Genomic DNA, 16,154 nt, shown 5'->3' on the forward strand with positions numbered 1-16,154 from the left:
CTTCCACAAAACTTTGCAACTGAATTAGACACGTGATGCACCATAGTGTCCTTGTCTTGAAAAAAGGCGGAAGAAACCCTGGTTTAAAGCAGAATGAAGATTAAATGTGTGGATAAAAAAAAAAAACTTTGTACATATCTGAAATAAATGGCGCCATTGTGAAAATTGATTTCAAACAGAGAACAAATAACTGTACTGATCAGCTTGAACTCACAAAAGACACACCTTTGGGACACTGGGTCTATCCAACTGTTTAGGAAAGACACGGGTCTCACTCCAGCTTTCCCGTCTGATGGCTGTTGGCCATCAGCTAGAACATTGCAGGAAGGCTGTCTGCTAGCAGGTGTTTAATACACCGCCGCACAAACGAGTCATTTGAAATGGCTAGACATCACACCATGAGGATCTGCAAAACAGATGCGTATGGAGCTGAGGGATTGCGTGTGTGATTTAATGTGAGGCCTGACCTTTCAGCTTGAATCCTCGAGGATGGACGGGATGGTTTCAAAGAAACGAAGAAAACATTTTTTCTTTTATAGCACAAGGTTTCAGTAACCTCTCTGCATTAGAAAGGCATTACTGTGCCACGGGATAAATCTGCACATCGCAGACATGTGGTCATCGCTAAACAGAGTAGCAAAAACTCCAAGTGCTTTAATTAAAGGAAAGAAGAAAGCTACGACCACGAGCTGAAACCGAAGGTGGCTCTGTGGGATGTCCCGTGATTGTTATTAACTCCAAGAGAAGTGGAGCAGATGATGGGGGAAAGCCACCTGTTGACATCTTTAAAATACACAGTTCTCACGTCCTACATCAAGTTGTCATCGGTCCCCACAACACAACTTGTTTAATAAAGTATTTATATTCATGTTTAAAAATAAGAATGATCACACAATTGTACAGCAGTTCGGGGACGGAATGAGTGATGCCTTCAGGTGACACCTCATTAAGTCAATCCATCTGTCGGTCGTGTCTGTCTTTAGGCCCTGCTGAGCATCGTGGCTATCTTTAGAAAAACAAACCATCATACTACATGCTGCAGTGTATATTATGTGCACAGTATGTATACATTAAATACGCATAAAATATAAGGATGACCTACTATATTTACCAAAATGAGCAGTATACAACAAACACTGCATTGAGTACTACATTAAAGGATAATTCCGGTATTTAACACCTTGAGTCTATATTGTAGTTTGTTTTGGATGAACAAGAGTGGTGGACAACATTTTTTTGACAATGGTTCCTCTCTCGAGTTTTTGACTATAATAGAATTGGCCATGGACCCATTTAACATTGGAGTCAATGGGCATGTCATGTTCAGATTCAAATATTGAGCGGAAGTTACACAGTTGTGAAGTGTCTGAAAAAATAGTTCCACCATAGCAAAATAAACGGATTGGAATCATATATTGCGACGATATATTGTTTATAATCATCAACGAACACCACTGACCACTCGGTGAGTTTAACAGTTTTGTAAACTAACATTATTGGCTGTTTTAATGACATTTTCGGACATGCCCATTGACTCCAATGTTAAATGGGTCCATGGCCAATTCTATTATAGTCAAAAACTCGAGAGAAGAACCATTGTCAAAAAAAATGTTGTCCACCACTCTTGTTCATCCAAAACAAACTACAATATAGACTTCAAGGTGTTAAATACCGGAATTATCCTTTAAAGTCGACATGAAATCAAAATTTATGGGATGAAAATAGTATCTAAATGATTAACTCATGCAAGCACAATTATCAATGAACTTGATACATGTTGCAAATATGTTTTATCCATGCCTTTCAACTTGCGTGTGCAAAACAAAAAATTGAATGAATGTGTAGCAATTTGTACAAATGCAGACATTTTTGTGAATACAAATGTTTTCTTTTGTATTAGTGTATCATAATTTGCGCATGCAAAAAAGAAGATGTGCATGTGTGGATCAGATGACACGCATGCATTCATTGACGTCTTTTCTGAGTCGATCTCATTTGATTCATTTGGATTTTGAGACTTTCTTTTCGCTGTTTTTAAGCATTTCACAACACACACACAAACAACTACACATGAATGGGCCTGGTGCTAATTATTAATGTGTGCACAACTACCCTTCTATTTGACAAATTCACAAATGTGCGTTGCTACATTTAAACTAATACAATACAACTTTTGTGTGCAAAATCCAGAATCACAAGAATGTGCAGCATTTTGTACAAATAGAGACATAGTTGTTAATACAAAACCTCAATTTTGTATTAATGTAGGTCAGAATGTGTGCATGCAACAAGTATAATGTGCATTTGTGGATGAGGTGACACGCGTGCATTCATTGACTCGTTTCTGAGTCGATCCTATTTGATTCATTTGGATTTTGAGACTTTCATTTCGCTGGTTTCGCCTGGCACGATCCACACACAGCTGTCTGAGAAAACCTGCTACCACTAGATGGCAGTATTCTGCTAAAACCGACAACGGCAGCGTAATCAAGCGTTCTTCCCTATTTAAGACGCTTAATGGATTCATTTGAGTGATATTGAAGTGATATTTAGTACACAATATAGGCCTACCTTATTAATAAAGCATAGCCTACTTTAGAGGCAAACAGATTAAATCAGATTATGAACAACACCCATAGAAAACCATTATAAAACGCTTAACGTGCATGTATGGCATTTTCCTTCCTGAGCCTGTTAAAAAGAACGTGAAATTTCGCAGTCGAGGTTCATATTATAGGCTTATTTTTATCTGACTACACATTGTATACAAGTTTTGGAATTTGAAAATGTCTGTTTTTAAATGTTAAAAGACGATTTTCGCAGAACATTTGTTTCCCCTTGACCCTTGCCACTGTTATATAGTCTTATTATAGCACGATGAGTTTTAACAATATGCAACCATTGTATATCGACAAGAAATATTCATTGAAAATCATTGGCCGCGTAGTGTACAGCCTATCGCTGCATACATGAGAATGCTTTGACGCGCTACCACAGCTCATGATGCACAAGGGAACGTCTGCCAATTATACTAACTGCGTTAAAACGTATAATTTGTTTTCTTTAAAATTACTTTTAATATTTAAAATCACACATTTTCAAATTCCAAAGCTCGTAGAAGGTTCCTGTAAGACTGACTTACAAGTAAAATTTGTACAATACTTCCCTTCATGTATGTAGCCTGTATTCTGCAGAAAAATACTGTAATTCACCAAAAGGGTTTTTTCATGTTCAAAATGGTTGTAGTATGTTCCTCGTGACTAGACTGGCTTACTACAGGTGAAATGGTCCCAATACCACCCTTAATGTATTTACAGTAAACACTTTTGTTTTAATAAAAAATTACTGGTATTCACCAAAAGGGTTTTTGGTGACTTACTACAGGTGAATAATGCAAAATCTCACCTGACGATCACTAGGAACGTACTAAAACTTTGGAACATAAATAGAAAAACAATTTATAGTAGCCTAATAAAAATAAAAAAACAATGTACTGTTCAATCGAGATATTGGCTGGACATACAGTAGTTTAAGTCAGTCTGCCCACTAGGCATTTACTATAACACTGGAAGTATCGTTCATTTGAAGGAATGATTGGACGTTTATATTTCTTGACTGTGAGTGGAATTTACTGATGGTCCCTTTAGAAAATGCGCCGAATATAAAACCTAAAACCTACTTCACTGCGCTCTCGGACCGGTTGCTCTCCCATACACATGCAAAGTTAAACGCAACTGCAGAATTTCATGTTGCTTTTTAATTTTAACAGGCTCAGGAAGGAAAATGCCATAAACGTGAAACGTTGCGCGTCGCGTTCATATAGGCTCTCTGTAGGCTATATAGTTTTCCTCCCATAGAGCCGATTATTACGAAAAAGCTTAACATCAATGCAGTAAGACGCTGATATTATAACTCAGTAGCCGATACACCTTATTGAACATGCAACGCGCTATTGCACGTTAAGCGTTTTATAATGGTTTTCTATGGGTGTTGTTCATAATCTGATTTAATCTGTTTGCCTCTAAAGTAGGCTATGCTTTATTAATAAGGTAGGCCTATATTGTGTACTAAATATCACTTCAATATCACTCAAATGAATCCATTAAGCGTCTTAAATGGGGAAGAACGCTTGATTACACTGCCGTTGTCGGTTTTAGCAGAATACTGCCATCTAGTGGTAGCAGGTTTTCTCAGACAGCTGTGTGTGGATCGTGCCAGGCGAAACCAGCGAAATGAAAGTCTCAAAATCCAAATGAATCAAATAGGATCGACTCAGAAACGAGTCAATGAATGCACGCGTGTCACCTCATCCACAAATGCACATTATACTTGTTGCATGCACACATTCTGACCTACATTAATACAAAATTGAGGTTTTGTATTAACAACTATGTCTCTATTTGTACAAAATGCTGCACATTCTTGTGATTCTGGATTTTGCACACAAAAGTTGTATTGTATTAGTTTAAATGTAGCAACGCACATTTGTGAATTTGTCAAATAGAAGGGTAGTTGTGCACACATTAATAATTAGCACCAGGCCCATTCATGTGTAGTTGTTTGTGTGTGTGTTGTGAAATGCTTAAAAACAGCGAAAAAAAAAAAGTCTCAAAATCCAAATGAATCAAATGAGATCGACTCAGAAAAGACGTCAATGAATGCATGCGTGTCATCTGATCCACACATGCACATCTTCTTTTTTGCATGCGTAAATTATGATACACTAATACAAAAGAAAACATTTGTATTCACAAAAATGTCTGCATTTGTACAAATTGCTACACATTCATTCAATTTTTTGTTTTGCACACGCAAGTTGAAAGGCATGGATAAAACATATTTGCAACATGTATCAAGTTCATTGATAATTGTGCTTGCATGAGTTAATCATTTAGATACTATTTTCATCCCATAAAAATTGACCCTATTTACTTTGTTAGCGCATAATACTAGTCTTATGGTGAACAATTAATCCGTGCAAGTTAATACCAAAAAAAATGTGTTTGCCGTGGTAATCTTTAATCAAAGTCTGAAAAGTTACTTCCGGTCTGGAATGGCGTAGGTTTGACGGGTTGGGTTGAAAACGCTTAACCACTCCCCTCAAAACGTTAGTCTGCTATGAGCAGAGATGGAGAGGAGGAGCGCTAAAGTTCACGCCGACTTTAAATCTCTTTCTCGACTAATTATATGATCGGACTGCAAACCGTGAAGACATTTTTATACTAAATTGGATTGCTAAAGAACCGTTTTATTTCCAAGATAAGTGGATACTTATAATCTAGCATACTACAAATTTAAACAATTATTATAGAAAAATGCCTTGTTTCCCAAAATTATTTTTTAATATAGTAGCCAAGTTTGGGGTCGGTAATGTTTTTGTAAAGTCTCTTATGATCATCAAGGCTGCATTTATTTGATAAAATAAAAAAAATAAAAAATAAAAAAACAGTAATGCTGTTAAATATATAATATACTTTTTTTATTATTATTATACAAAAAACGGCATCCAAAACTATTAATCTTACTGACTCCAAACTTTGAAACGGTAATGTATAACACATAAATAATAAGCCATTTTTTTATTTCAAACATTAATGAACTGATGTCATAGTAACACTAGACTTAAGCATGTAAAATTTATTCGGACAAAACGAGCGCTCTCAAGTGTGTTTTTTAAAACAATAAATAAACATATAACAATAAATCTGAAACTAAAAACATACAATCTACTCCACTTTTCTGCAACATTGTACACCTGCAACTTTAAAGTTTGTGTTCTTTGAATTCAAGGTCAAACTTCCACCAACCTTTGAATTCAAGAGGTCAAACTTCCACCAACTTTGAACGCAGCAGAATGCAAAACTGAATGTCCTCAGCTGATGAAAGATTGACCAAAGATTAATTACACAGACAACTGCTATTATTGGGGACGACCCACCTTTCTATGAAGGTCCCAAATAGCAGTCTGATGGTCCTCTGGATGTTCTCTGTGCAGAGCCAGCTCCACTGATCCTTCAAGAGCACGCACAGGATATTCAGGGCCTGGTCAGACAGAGCCTTCTCACTAACTGCACACAAACACACAGGTACACGACATGTGATAAATATGAAAATGTATTTGTAAAATGATTTCCAAAATGAATTAATGAAAAGGAGCACAGCATGTTCCATGTCCACGAGTATACTAAAATACAAAATATGGACACATACAGATCCAATCACTAACATGATTTTACCAAATGGAACATGAAATGACTGTATATGTTTTCCTGAACATAACTATGAAAGCTTTGTGTCAGGTTTTTGTCAATGCAAGGGACACACATGAAAGTACAATGCTGCCCTCTAGAGTTGCTGTCATACTGTAATATCACAGATCAGTTCTACTTATCCAATGTCCAATGATTCTCCACCTCCACAAACTACCAAGTGGGGTGCAGTATTTCAATGAATAAATTATTATTAGTATATTCAAATAATCTAACCCTAATATAATTTAAAATGCTAAAAAACACAATGGATATATACAATTAAATCATATCGTTTTTTCTCATCTCAATTATTTTTATTGTAAACATACACTTCTTGAAACTTCTAGAGTAACAAAATAATTATTTCTGGGAGTAGTGAGGGTTAAAATGGAGTGGGTGGGGGGTTCTTTGAGATAAACGTTGAGATCCACTGTCTTAAAGGAAAAGTCAACCATTTAGTAACCCCTCATGACATTCCAAATATTTAATTTAATTTAGTCTTTCCAATAGAAAAGGAGAATTCAAAAAAGAAGCAAAAGTATCATATAAGTGGTATTTGTTTGAGAAAATTTCCACTCAAGTAATCCGCTAACACAAGACCGCTGTGATTGCATCATTACATCGAGTTAACCTCAAGTATTATAATAATAATCATAATTATTTATCTTATACAAGAGTCATTACCAGAGTCACAGAAGGCAGGTTCAATCTGTAGCTGTGCTTTGGTACATGTGCAGGTCTTTATATCCCATCTGAGTCCCGGGCCCCCGCTTCTTTCTGCATCACCATCAAACCCTGGTGCGTTAATCTCGAATCGCTCCTTCTCGGAGATGAAGCTCTCCAGTCCATTCAACGAGAAACCATTGAAAATCTTCACACACAAAAACAGCAAATCAATGCATATTCCCTGATGTTGCACTTGCACAGCGACTATTGCAGATCAGAGTGGAATTGAGGAAAAGCAAATGTCCATTTCTTGTTCACTTCCTGCTCTTAAAGGCGTTGGAAAAGAACAATTAATAACGACTGCTACTTACAGTGCTGCTTTCATCACAGCAGTAAAGCACTTTGGGTTTCATGTCAGATACGTTGAGAGCAGGGGAAATTTTACTAGAGAACCTCATTCTAGACCTAGAAATGAAGAGAGAATCGTGTTTTGTTATTTACAGCTATAAACGTTCAGAAAGACAGTAAACAAGCAGCTCTCTTGCCATACTTGGATTTCTTGTCAGTGGACAATTTCCCATCAGGCTCTGCATCCATGTCATCAGTAGGGCTCTGTGGTTCTGAGCGAGGGAAGGCCGTCTTCAAGGTGTCCACTATAGCATTCACCACAATCTGACAAGTGACGTATTGAACACAAATCGTAAGGGTATTTTTGTGAAGTGTTTTAGTCAAAAGCATGCAATGTGAATTTTTAAAAAAGTACCTTGTCAATGCGTGAAACAATGAAAGGTTTCTTCACAAAGGCAATTCTTGCATCAGTGTTTAGAGCGAGAAATTCTTGCATTTCCTCACTGTTGGCCGTTTCAGGAATGCTACAAAGTTGCTATAATAATAGAAGACAGGAATGACCACTTAAAAAAAACTTGTGTGGAATGGAATAATACTTAAAGGAACACTCCGACCTTTTGGGACTTTAGCCTATTCACCTTATCCCCCAGAGTTAGATAAGTCCATACATACCTTTTTCATCTCCGTGCGTGCTATAAGTCTGTTTGACGCACCCACCGCTAGCCTAGCTTAGCACAAAGACTGGATGTAAATGGTTGCAGCTAGCATACTAATCCAAATAAGTGACAAAATAACGCAAACATTTTCCTATTTACATGTTGTGATTTGTATAGTCACAGAGTGTACAAAAAATAAAGTCACATGAGACACAGGCATATTTTAACCGTATAAATACTGGGAACTATATTCTCTGAAGGCGAAGCACTGCTGCTTGGGCGGAGTGATAACCGCAGCACCTGAGACGCGCCGTGGTGAGGAGCAGAGAGTTCGTTCAGAGCGCGTCTCAGGTGCTTTATTTTTTGTACACTCTGTGACTATACAAATCACAACATGTAAATAGGAAAATGTTTGCGTTATTTTGTCACTTATTTGGATTAGTATGCTAGCTGCAACCATTTACATCCAGTCTTTGTGCTAAGCTAGGCTAGCGGTGGGTGCGTCAAACAGACTTATAGCACGCACGGAGATGAAAAAGGTATGTATGGACTTATCTAACTCTGGGGGATAAGTTGAATAGGCTAAAGTCCCAAAAGGTCGGAGTGTTCCTTTAAATATTGTCATGTTTACGTCATTTATATTCAAATAAAGAAATTCAAAGAACGTACTCTAAGGAATGTCTCCAAAAGACCTTTCCTGGCCTCAACTTTGTCACTGTCCATGTTTCCAAATGGAAGCTCAGGAAAGATTTTCTTTGGTCCTTTCACATCTACATTTGGCGAAACAAGACAACTAATCAAAACACTGTTTTGGAAAGCATTTGCCACCGACAGGACAAATTTTCTCTGCTCACTTTTAATAATTTTGCGTAATTCTGGTTTCTCCTCCAAACGGGTCTGAAGGTTGAGGAATTCGCTGTATCGTCGGTTGACAGTGTGATAGGCAAAGGGCTGCAAAGATTCTGGATTATCCGAGTCCACAGCTGTCTCATACTGCAAGACAAACACATCATCTTTATTAAGTCAACATTATAATGACTTTTTGCTGGAGCTGGAGACTTTCATGATTTTCATAGTATGATTTCCCTAAAATGTGCTCATAAAGTGCTAAAAATTTATTGGATACCTTGTCCTATCTGTCTGCAGACAGTGCAGAGACTGGAGTAATTATTTTCATGTTATGGCCGATAAAGAAGAACTTTGAGTGAGCGTTAGATGACAGCATTAGGGAATATAAATGTAAAATTAGGAGAAATGAGCATAGACAATGAAGTATCTAATACCAGCCAGCAAAGGAAAGCTAGCGCTAATTCACCTTTACAGTGTAGAGAGTGTAGGGATGTGAGCCAGTGCCTCTGTGCTCCTTGGCAGTGATGGTGCCAGTGATCCGGAGGTTCTGGATAATGACAGGACCCTCTGGGCTGCCGAGGGGCTCGAAGTTGAAAGGTGCCAGGGATGCCATCCCAGCTGGTGAAGAGACCTGGATGGGCGCAGTCAAAGCCAGCTCACTGGGGTTCACCAGGCCAGGCTGGTCTACACTCGAGTTACTTTTCTCCAATGGCTGAAGAGTGCAAAAGAGTCCAGATGACTCTTCCACGGGCACACCGGCCGAATGTACCGATAGCTCCTTCTCTATTGAATTAGTGTAAGTTGGAAGTTCATCCTCGAGATCTAACACGGTGTCGACTGGAGTGGTGCAATCGGTGAGTCTTTCCGAAAGGGTCTCCTCTGTGCCAATCAGAACCAGCGATTCCAGAGAGCTCCGCTTGAAGTCCGTCAGAGGGGATTCCAAATCAGAGTCTGTTTCTTGATAGAACGGATTGGGCTTGCCGAGTCGCAGGTAATCTCTGGGGCTAAATCCCAACGGAAACGGTTTTGTCAGCCGTGGTTCGTCTTCCTCCAGGTTGTGTGGAGAATAAAGTTCAGTGGAATCAATGACATCATAAGCTGCAAGTTCTGGCGTTGGTGCCTCCGTTACTGTGGGCATCTCTGGGGTGACTTTTAAGGTCAGAACGCAAGGAACCTTAAGTTCTTGTGGTGCGTTTTCTTGAGTATATACAACTTGAGATGGAGCCTGAACTTCTACTGGTTTTGATTCTGGGGTTGGTTCGCTGGATTTAGTGAAGACGCTTACAATCAACAAGTTTAGCCAATCTGGGTCGGACAGTTTTGTAATTAAAGGCAGAAGAACGTTGCACGTGATAAGTTCGCCCACCACAAATCGACCTGTTCGGGTTTCTAAATGTGGAGGAGGTACAAGAGCATGTAGGAGGAGATCTACGATGGCCCGTACGTAATTCACCTCGACAGCAGAGCTCTGAAGAGCAGGATGAGGTGGGCTGAGTTTGCAGTACGCCTCCCAGAGATCTCCATCTTTATCCACCTTTTGTCCTTCCTTTGCACTCAAGTAGCACTGAAGGTGGCATCCAGATAGATCGAACACCCTCTGGGATAAGGCTTTCCTGTCGACCCTTGCCGCTCTACCCTTGAGCTCCAACGCCATGGAGATCATGGCATTGTGCACCTCATCCTCAAACTCCTGTTCTCTGGAAACTGTGGCGTACCACGAGGTGACAAAGTCACGTATGATCTTGCCAACTGTCTTCTGGATTTCATCTTCCAGTTGTTGCTCGCTCTCGGCACTATGTGGGATCTCCTCCAGCTTAAAAAAACGCTCCAGATGAAAAACGCTGTCTGAGTCCAGGACAGCCTTGGAACCCAGCCAACCGCCTAAGACCACTAAGAGGCTTGTGAAGACACAGAGGAGCCAAACGTTGACCAGCAGGTGGAACAAGAGCATCCAGGCCAGCAGTGCCCCAAAACCAAGAAGCCTCTTCTGGACCAAAAACTCAGACAAGCCCCAGGGGCTCGCATTGAGAAGCTCAGGCTGAGACATTGCAGAGATTTACATGCTCCTGTGAGGGAAAATGGAGAAACACACAATTTTTTACAAAAGTATAGCCATAGTATTATACAATTACTGTCAAGTATGTAGTCAAATAATCCTTACTTGAGGGACAAATATAAATATTTAAAGGGACAGTGCAACCAAAAATAAAAATTCTGTCATTATATACTTAGTTTTGTTTATTTATTTATATAGCACCTTATATAGCACCACTGTAGTTACAAAGTGCTGTACATTGCAATAAAATACAACAGAACAATAAGACAAAACATAAAAACATCCATGTACTAATGTACTAAAATGCCAAAGAGTACAGATAAGATTTTAAGTGGTCCTTGAAAACATTAGGCTAAGAGTCAAGGGAGATTTAACATCCAATGGCAGATTATTCCACAATCTAGGACCAGCGACAGAGAAAGCACGGTCGATCACCCTTCAATTTGAGACGCGCATAAGGAATAGTTAGAAGAAACTTGTTTGATGATCTTAGTCTTACGCCTGAACTGTATAGGGCTTAATAAGCTCTGTTATAAGTATTCTGGTGCCATTCCGTGAAGTGCTTTAAAAACATATATCAGAATCTTATACTGTATCCTAAAATGTATTGGTAGCCAACCTAAAAAAGATAACAAGGGAGGAGTAATATGTTTCGTTGCCCCAGCATTCATTAACAACCTTGCCGCAGCATTTTGTACTAGCTGCAAGCGGGTAATGTGTGTTTGACAGCCAGGTCCCAACATAAAGTGCACTACAATAATCTAGACGGGAAAAAAATATAAGCGTGGACAACTTTTTCCAGGTCGCTGGCTGAGAGTATTGGTTTCAATTTGGCTATTGCCCTTAAATAGAAGAAGCAATTACGAACCACCGTATATATCTGTCAATCAAATATGATAGATGAGTCAAAAATGACTCCCAAGTCCTTTACTTGATCCTGCAAGTACCCCTTCCATGGGCCACAAGTTATCTACTCACCCTCATGTTGTTCCAAACCTGTAACTTATGTCCTGTATATTTTGAAAAATGTTGTTAACCAAACAGTGTTGGTTACTTCTGACTTCTACTATGAGAACCAAAAAGACCTTTTTAGCTCACATCTTCTCCTTCCGCTAAAGAGAGTAAGTCATTCGGTTTTGGGACAACATAAGGGTGTGTAATTTGTAAATTATGACAGAAATTTAATTTTTAGGGGAAAAATTGACTCTTTAAGAATCTTTAAGTAAAAAAAAGCATAGGGTAAGCGTACCCATTAAGCCCACCAAAATCTAAGTCTAGGTTTTTTTCATAGATATTGACATGGTTTATAAGAAAAATTATTTGTTAAAATGCAAGATTAATCTCACATTTGAAAATGTATTTATTAGTTGATGTACATTTTAGAATATAAAATTAAGATATTTTATTAATAAAGTCAGAAGTCTGGCATGGGCTTAATTGGTACTTTGGCACCATTTAAGCCCGCATGTGTTCCAAATAAGCCCACATCATGATTGATTTATACAATATAATTGTTTTAATTTTTTTTAAATAAGTAAAACATTGATATATTTATTCAGTGACAGGGAAGCATTAAAAAAATTAATTTTGCTAATGTTTGATTAGAGCCCTGGGTGTGATTGGTAGGTGTTAGTGGCTGGGGGTCCAGGCCGGTGGTCTGGAGCCTTCAGTCGGCTTGACTCTGGAGCATCTCAGGAGCCTAGCCGAGTTGCGGATCCATACTCTTGGCTTTCAGGGGGTATTCTAGTGGGCCCCCCATGCCGGGAGTATGGAGCCTTAAGTTGGCTTGATTCTGGAGTTATGCCTGGTCAAAGCTGGAACTTTGACCGAGTGTATCCTGGGAAGGAACCCAAGTTGGGATTCCAGACTCAGGGGTTAGGGGGGGTCCACTAGTGGTCCTCACATGTCCTAAATATGGAGCCTTGAGTCGGCTTGGTTCCACATGAAGTCAAAATTCCACATGAAGTATCCAATTAATAGGTCATTAAACAATTTATCTCACAAAGTTGATTAAACTTTGTAATTTGAGGGATTCCTCATTGAAACACATAAGGTGGGCTTAAATGGTTCCACAGTCAGTAAAGGTGAAAAAAAGACAGTTTTCCTTTAAAAAATATAATATATGTTTACACAGACATGCAAGGAGCTTAAATATACTGTGGACAAAGCATCATAGTAATTTCCATTGTGCCCACATTGAGAAATATGATGTTTTTTTCATTCAAGGTTAGCTTGTGTTGACTCTAGTTTGCATGCGTTTTATGGCGCTGTACCATTTAAGCCCATCTTTAAAAAAAGTTAATTTATGAAAATAATCTTCCTAACAAAACAATTTATGATGTATTTATTTGTAAATTAATGTAAAATAAATCACAAAATATTTAGTGTTTGTAGTTCACATGCTTAATTCTTCAGCAGTCTATCTTCCAGTAAGGCAAATGGTTTGACCTTGAGATTAGCTTTGAGCGCAAACTAATAAAATTCATCTTTCCATTTAAAGGAAAATTATATAAAATTATGAATTATTATTTGTTCATACACAAAAAACAATACATTTATCTCTTATTTGACATAATATCAATGTAGTTACCAAAAGAATGGCTGAAAATTGCAGAAATGTGTTGATTTCTGAAGGGTCCAGAAACACCAAAGTTTTTGGGCGTCTTTGTTTGAGGTCCCCTGAGACCGCATGCACATGAGTGGGGCTAACTTAACATTGCCAAATGTGTTTAACATGCAATAAAAAATGTCAGGTAAGTTACAAATCACTGGATTGGTTAAAATAAGGAGCAGCAAAAAATATGATTTTCTCTTTTTTATATTAGACTTCAAAGTTGAAAGTGGGCTTAAAGGGTACATGGGCTTAATAGGTACACTTACCCTAATTGATGGACAGGTATTCTTAACATTGGGAGTCACACGTCTCCACAATAAAACTGGTGTAAATTGGCAGCAGCCACCACTGGCATCTTTAAATATTAATTTATAATAGATAGTTATATGAATGTAATATTAAATAATTTATCATGCAGGTAGTAACTTAACCTTTAACTGTGGTTACCATGACAGTTGTTTGTAAGGGGCGTCTAATGATCAGCGATTTGATACACACAAAAAATAAAAAACTCTAAATAGTAGATATATAGCTGAAATGATTAAAAAAACAAAACAGAAAGGATTAGTTTAACTAATCTAGTTATCATGACTTCATTTTTATATAATGTCGTTGCTGTAACGTTATGTTTTGATGGTAACGTTAGCCTATCAAGCTGGCGTTTTGTAGCGATACTTAAGATATGCAAAATATAGTACAATGAAACATTATTGAATTAAAATTAACGTACCTCAACAACATAGGCGATAGATGTAAGGTGCAAATTTGGAGCCTACCAAATTCATGTTAAAACGCCGACTCGTACGGCCTTGTAGTGTTTTGACAGCTTCTTCCTCGTCATCTCCGCGTCAGATGCTGTAATGCATTCAGCGTTCTGTCGCCCTCTAGAGGTCATGCCGATCCCTGCAGCGCCCTGCGACAACACAGCAGTGAGCCTCGGTCACCATTCCCTTTTTATTTTGTTGAAAACTGTTTTGTAGCTTCATATTTTAGTGGAAACCATGATGCACTACAATCAATATACTGTATGTATGTATATATATATATATATGTCACATATATATATATATATATATGTCACATATATATATATATATATATATATATATATATATATATATATATATATATATACAGGGCTTGACATTAACTTTTCATTGGCTAGTGGTTTTCCAAAGTTACTAGCCACACTTTTACTAGCCACATTTTTGTTGTTGTGAAATTACCTGATAAAAGTTGACTATGGCGTGCTAAAATTTACTTGAACTATAGATTTACAACCCTTTTAAATGTAAAACCACTGTGTACACCCAAATCAAGACTACATAAATGTATAACAATACAGGTCATTATCATTAGCTCTGATAAGGTTGTGTGTAAAGCTCCTTTTTTAAAATAAAACCATGTATTAAGATAAAGACATAAAGTAGCTTCTTATTGCATAATAAAATTGGTGCATGGATGTAGAAGATTAATAAAAAAGATAAAAAAAACTAAACTGAAAAAACCTTTAGCATTAGAAACACTGTCTGTTTAAATATCAGAATCAGACTCAGAATTACTTTATTGAGCCACAATGGGAAATTATTTGTTACAAGTTGCAATGGAAACTCCAGCTAGCAGTCTCTTCGTTTCTGTGTTGTCGGTCACTACGCAAGGCAACACTGTGTGCATGTAATATTCATGGGAGTTGTAGTGTTGTAGTGTCACACTGCAATATGGCTTATTTCAGATGCCTTTTGAAAAAGTGTAAGTGGCTAGTTGGAGTGACTGTGTTACCCGCCACGAGCAAAATCCACCCGCATTTGGCGGGTATGCGGGTGTTAATGTCAAGCCCTGTATATATATATATATATATATATATATATATAGTAGAGGTCAAGAATACTTTAGCCTCTCATGCGAATAAAGCCTGTACTTATTTGATCAAAAATACAGAAACAAAACAGTAATATTGTGAAATATTATTACAATTTGGTTTTCTATTTTATTCTATTCTATTTTAATATACTTTAAAATATAATTTATTTCTGTGATACAAAGCTGAATATTCAGCATCATTACTCTAGTCTTCAGTGTCACATGATCCTCCAGAAATCACAGCATTTATTCAGAATAGAAATATTTTCTAATATAAATCTTTACAATCACTTTTTTATCAATTTAACACATCCTTACTGAATAAAAGTATTCATTTCTTTCACAATAGTGTATATTGTTACAAACTATTTCTATTTTCTATCATACATGTTCTTTTTTAACTTTTTATTTAACCTTGAGCTGAAGTCCCACATCATAAATCGTAAAACCGCCACAGCTGCCTATTTGAACATGAATGAATCATCCAGTGCTGTTAAAGCTGTTAGTCCTCTACAACTGATGTTCCTCAGAAACAGACAGTTGTTTCCGTTATGCTGTAAATTTTAGGGAATCCCCCGAAAAAGCAGATGAGATAACCATATTGTTTGTCATATGCAAATATCATTATTGTTCTCCCCGGATTGCACTTCCTCTAATCGACTGTGAAAACAAGACAAGATTTAAATACACATTTTGCGTATGCAACTAAAAATTCTCCTCTACAGCCATCACATGATTCTTACAGTAAGCGTTTAATAGGGTGAATTCGGGTAAACAGGGACACTTTCTTTCAGCACTCATTGATCCAGCCAGTCCTGCAATGCTAGTTGAATCCCGTCCAGCTGGACAGTGAC

At 37.6% G+C, this 16,154-nt stretch overlaps 1 protein-coding gene across 2 annotated transcripts in view; it reads right to left on the reverse strand.

Annotated features, from left to right (window-relative positions):
• snx19b (sorting nexin 19b) overlaps positions 1 to 14,370 on the reverse strand; it is a 29,978-nt gene extending 15,608 nt beyond the window's left edge. The window contains exons 1-9 of one of the 2 annotated variants that reach the window (XM_079610442.1): positions 14,171 to 14,306; positions 9,237 to 10,836; positions 8,776 to 8,914; positions 8,591 to 8,691; positions 7,681 to 7,800; positions 7,468 to 7,589; positions 7,289 to 7,382; positions 6,936 to 7,122; positions 5,939 to 6,068 (exon numbers count right to left, since the gene is read on the reverse strand). In XM_079610442.1, the coding sequence (XP_079466568.1) occupies positions 5,939 to 6,068; positions 6,936 to 7,122; positions 7,289 to 7,382; positions 7,468 to 7,589; positions 7,681 to 7,800; positions 8,591 to 8,691; positions 8,776 to 8,914; positions 9,237 to 10,817 (2,474 nt within the window). In that variant the 5' untranslated portion in view covers positions 10,818 to 10,836; positions 14,171 to 14,306. Of the gene's footprint in view, positions 1 to 5,938; positions 6,069 to 6,935; positions 7,123 to 7,288; positions 7,383 to 7,467; positions 7,590 to 7,680; positions 7,801 to 8,590; positions 8,692 to 8,775; positions 8,915 to 9,236; positions 10,837 to 14,170 lie in introns of both variants that reach the window. The other variant, XM_079610443.1, reaches the window with a different exon arrangement.
• Between the last annotated feature and the right edge of the window lie 1,784 nt (positions 14,371 to 16,154).

Source organism: Phoxinus phoxinus (genome assembly GCF_949152265.1).
Source record: "Phoxinus phoxinus genome assembly, chromosome: 4".
In the NCBI taxonomy this organism is placed as follows: Eukaryota; Metazoa; Chordata; class Actinopteri; order Cypriniformes; family Leuciscidae; genus Phoxinus; species Phoxinus phoxinus.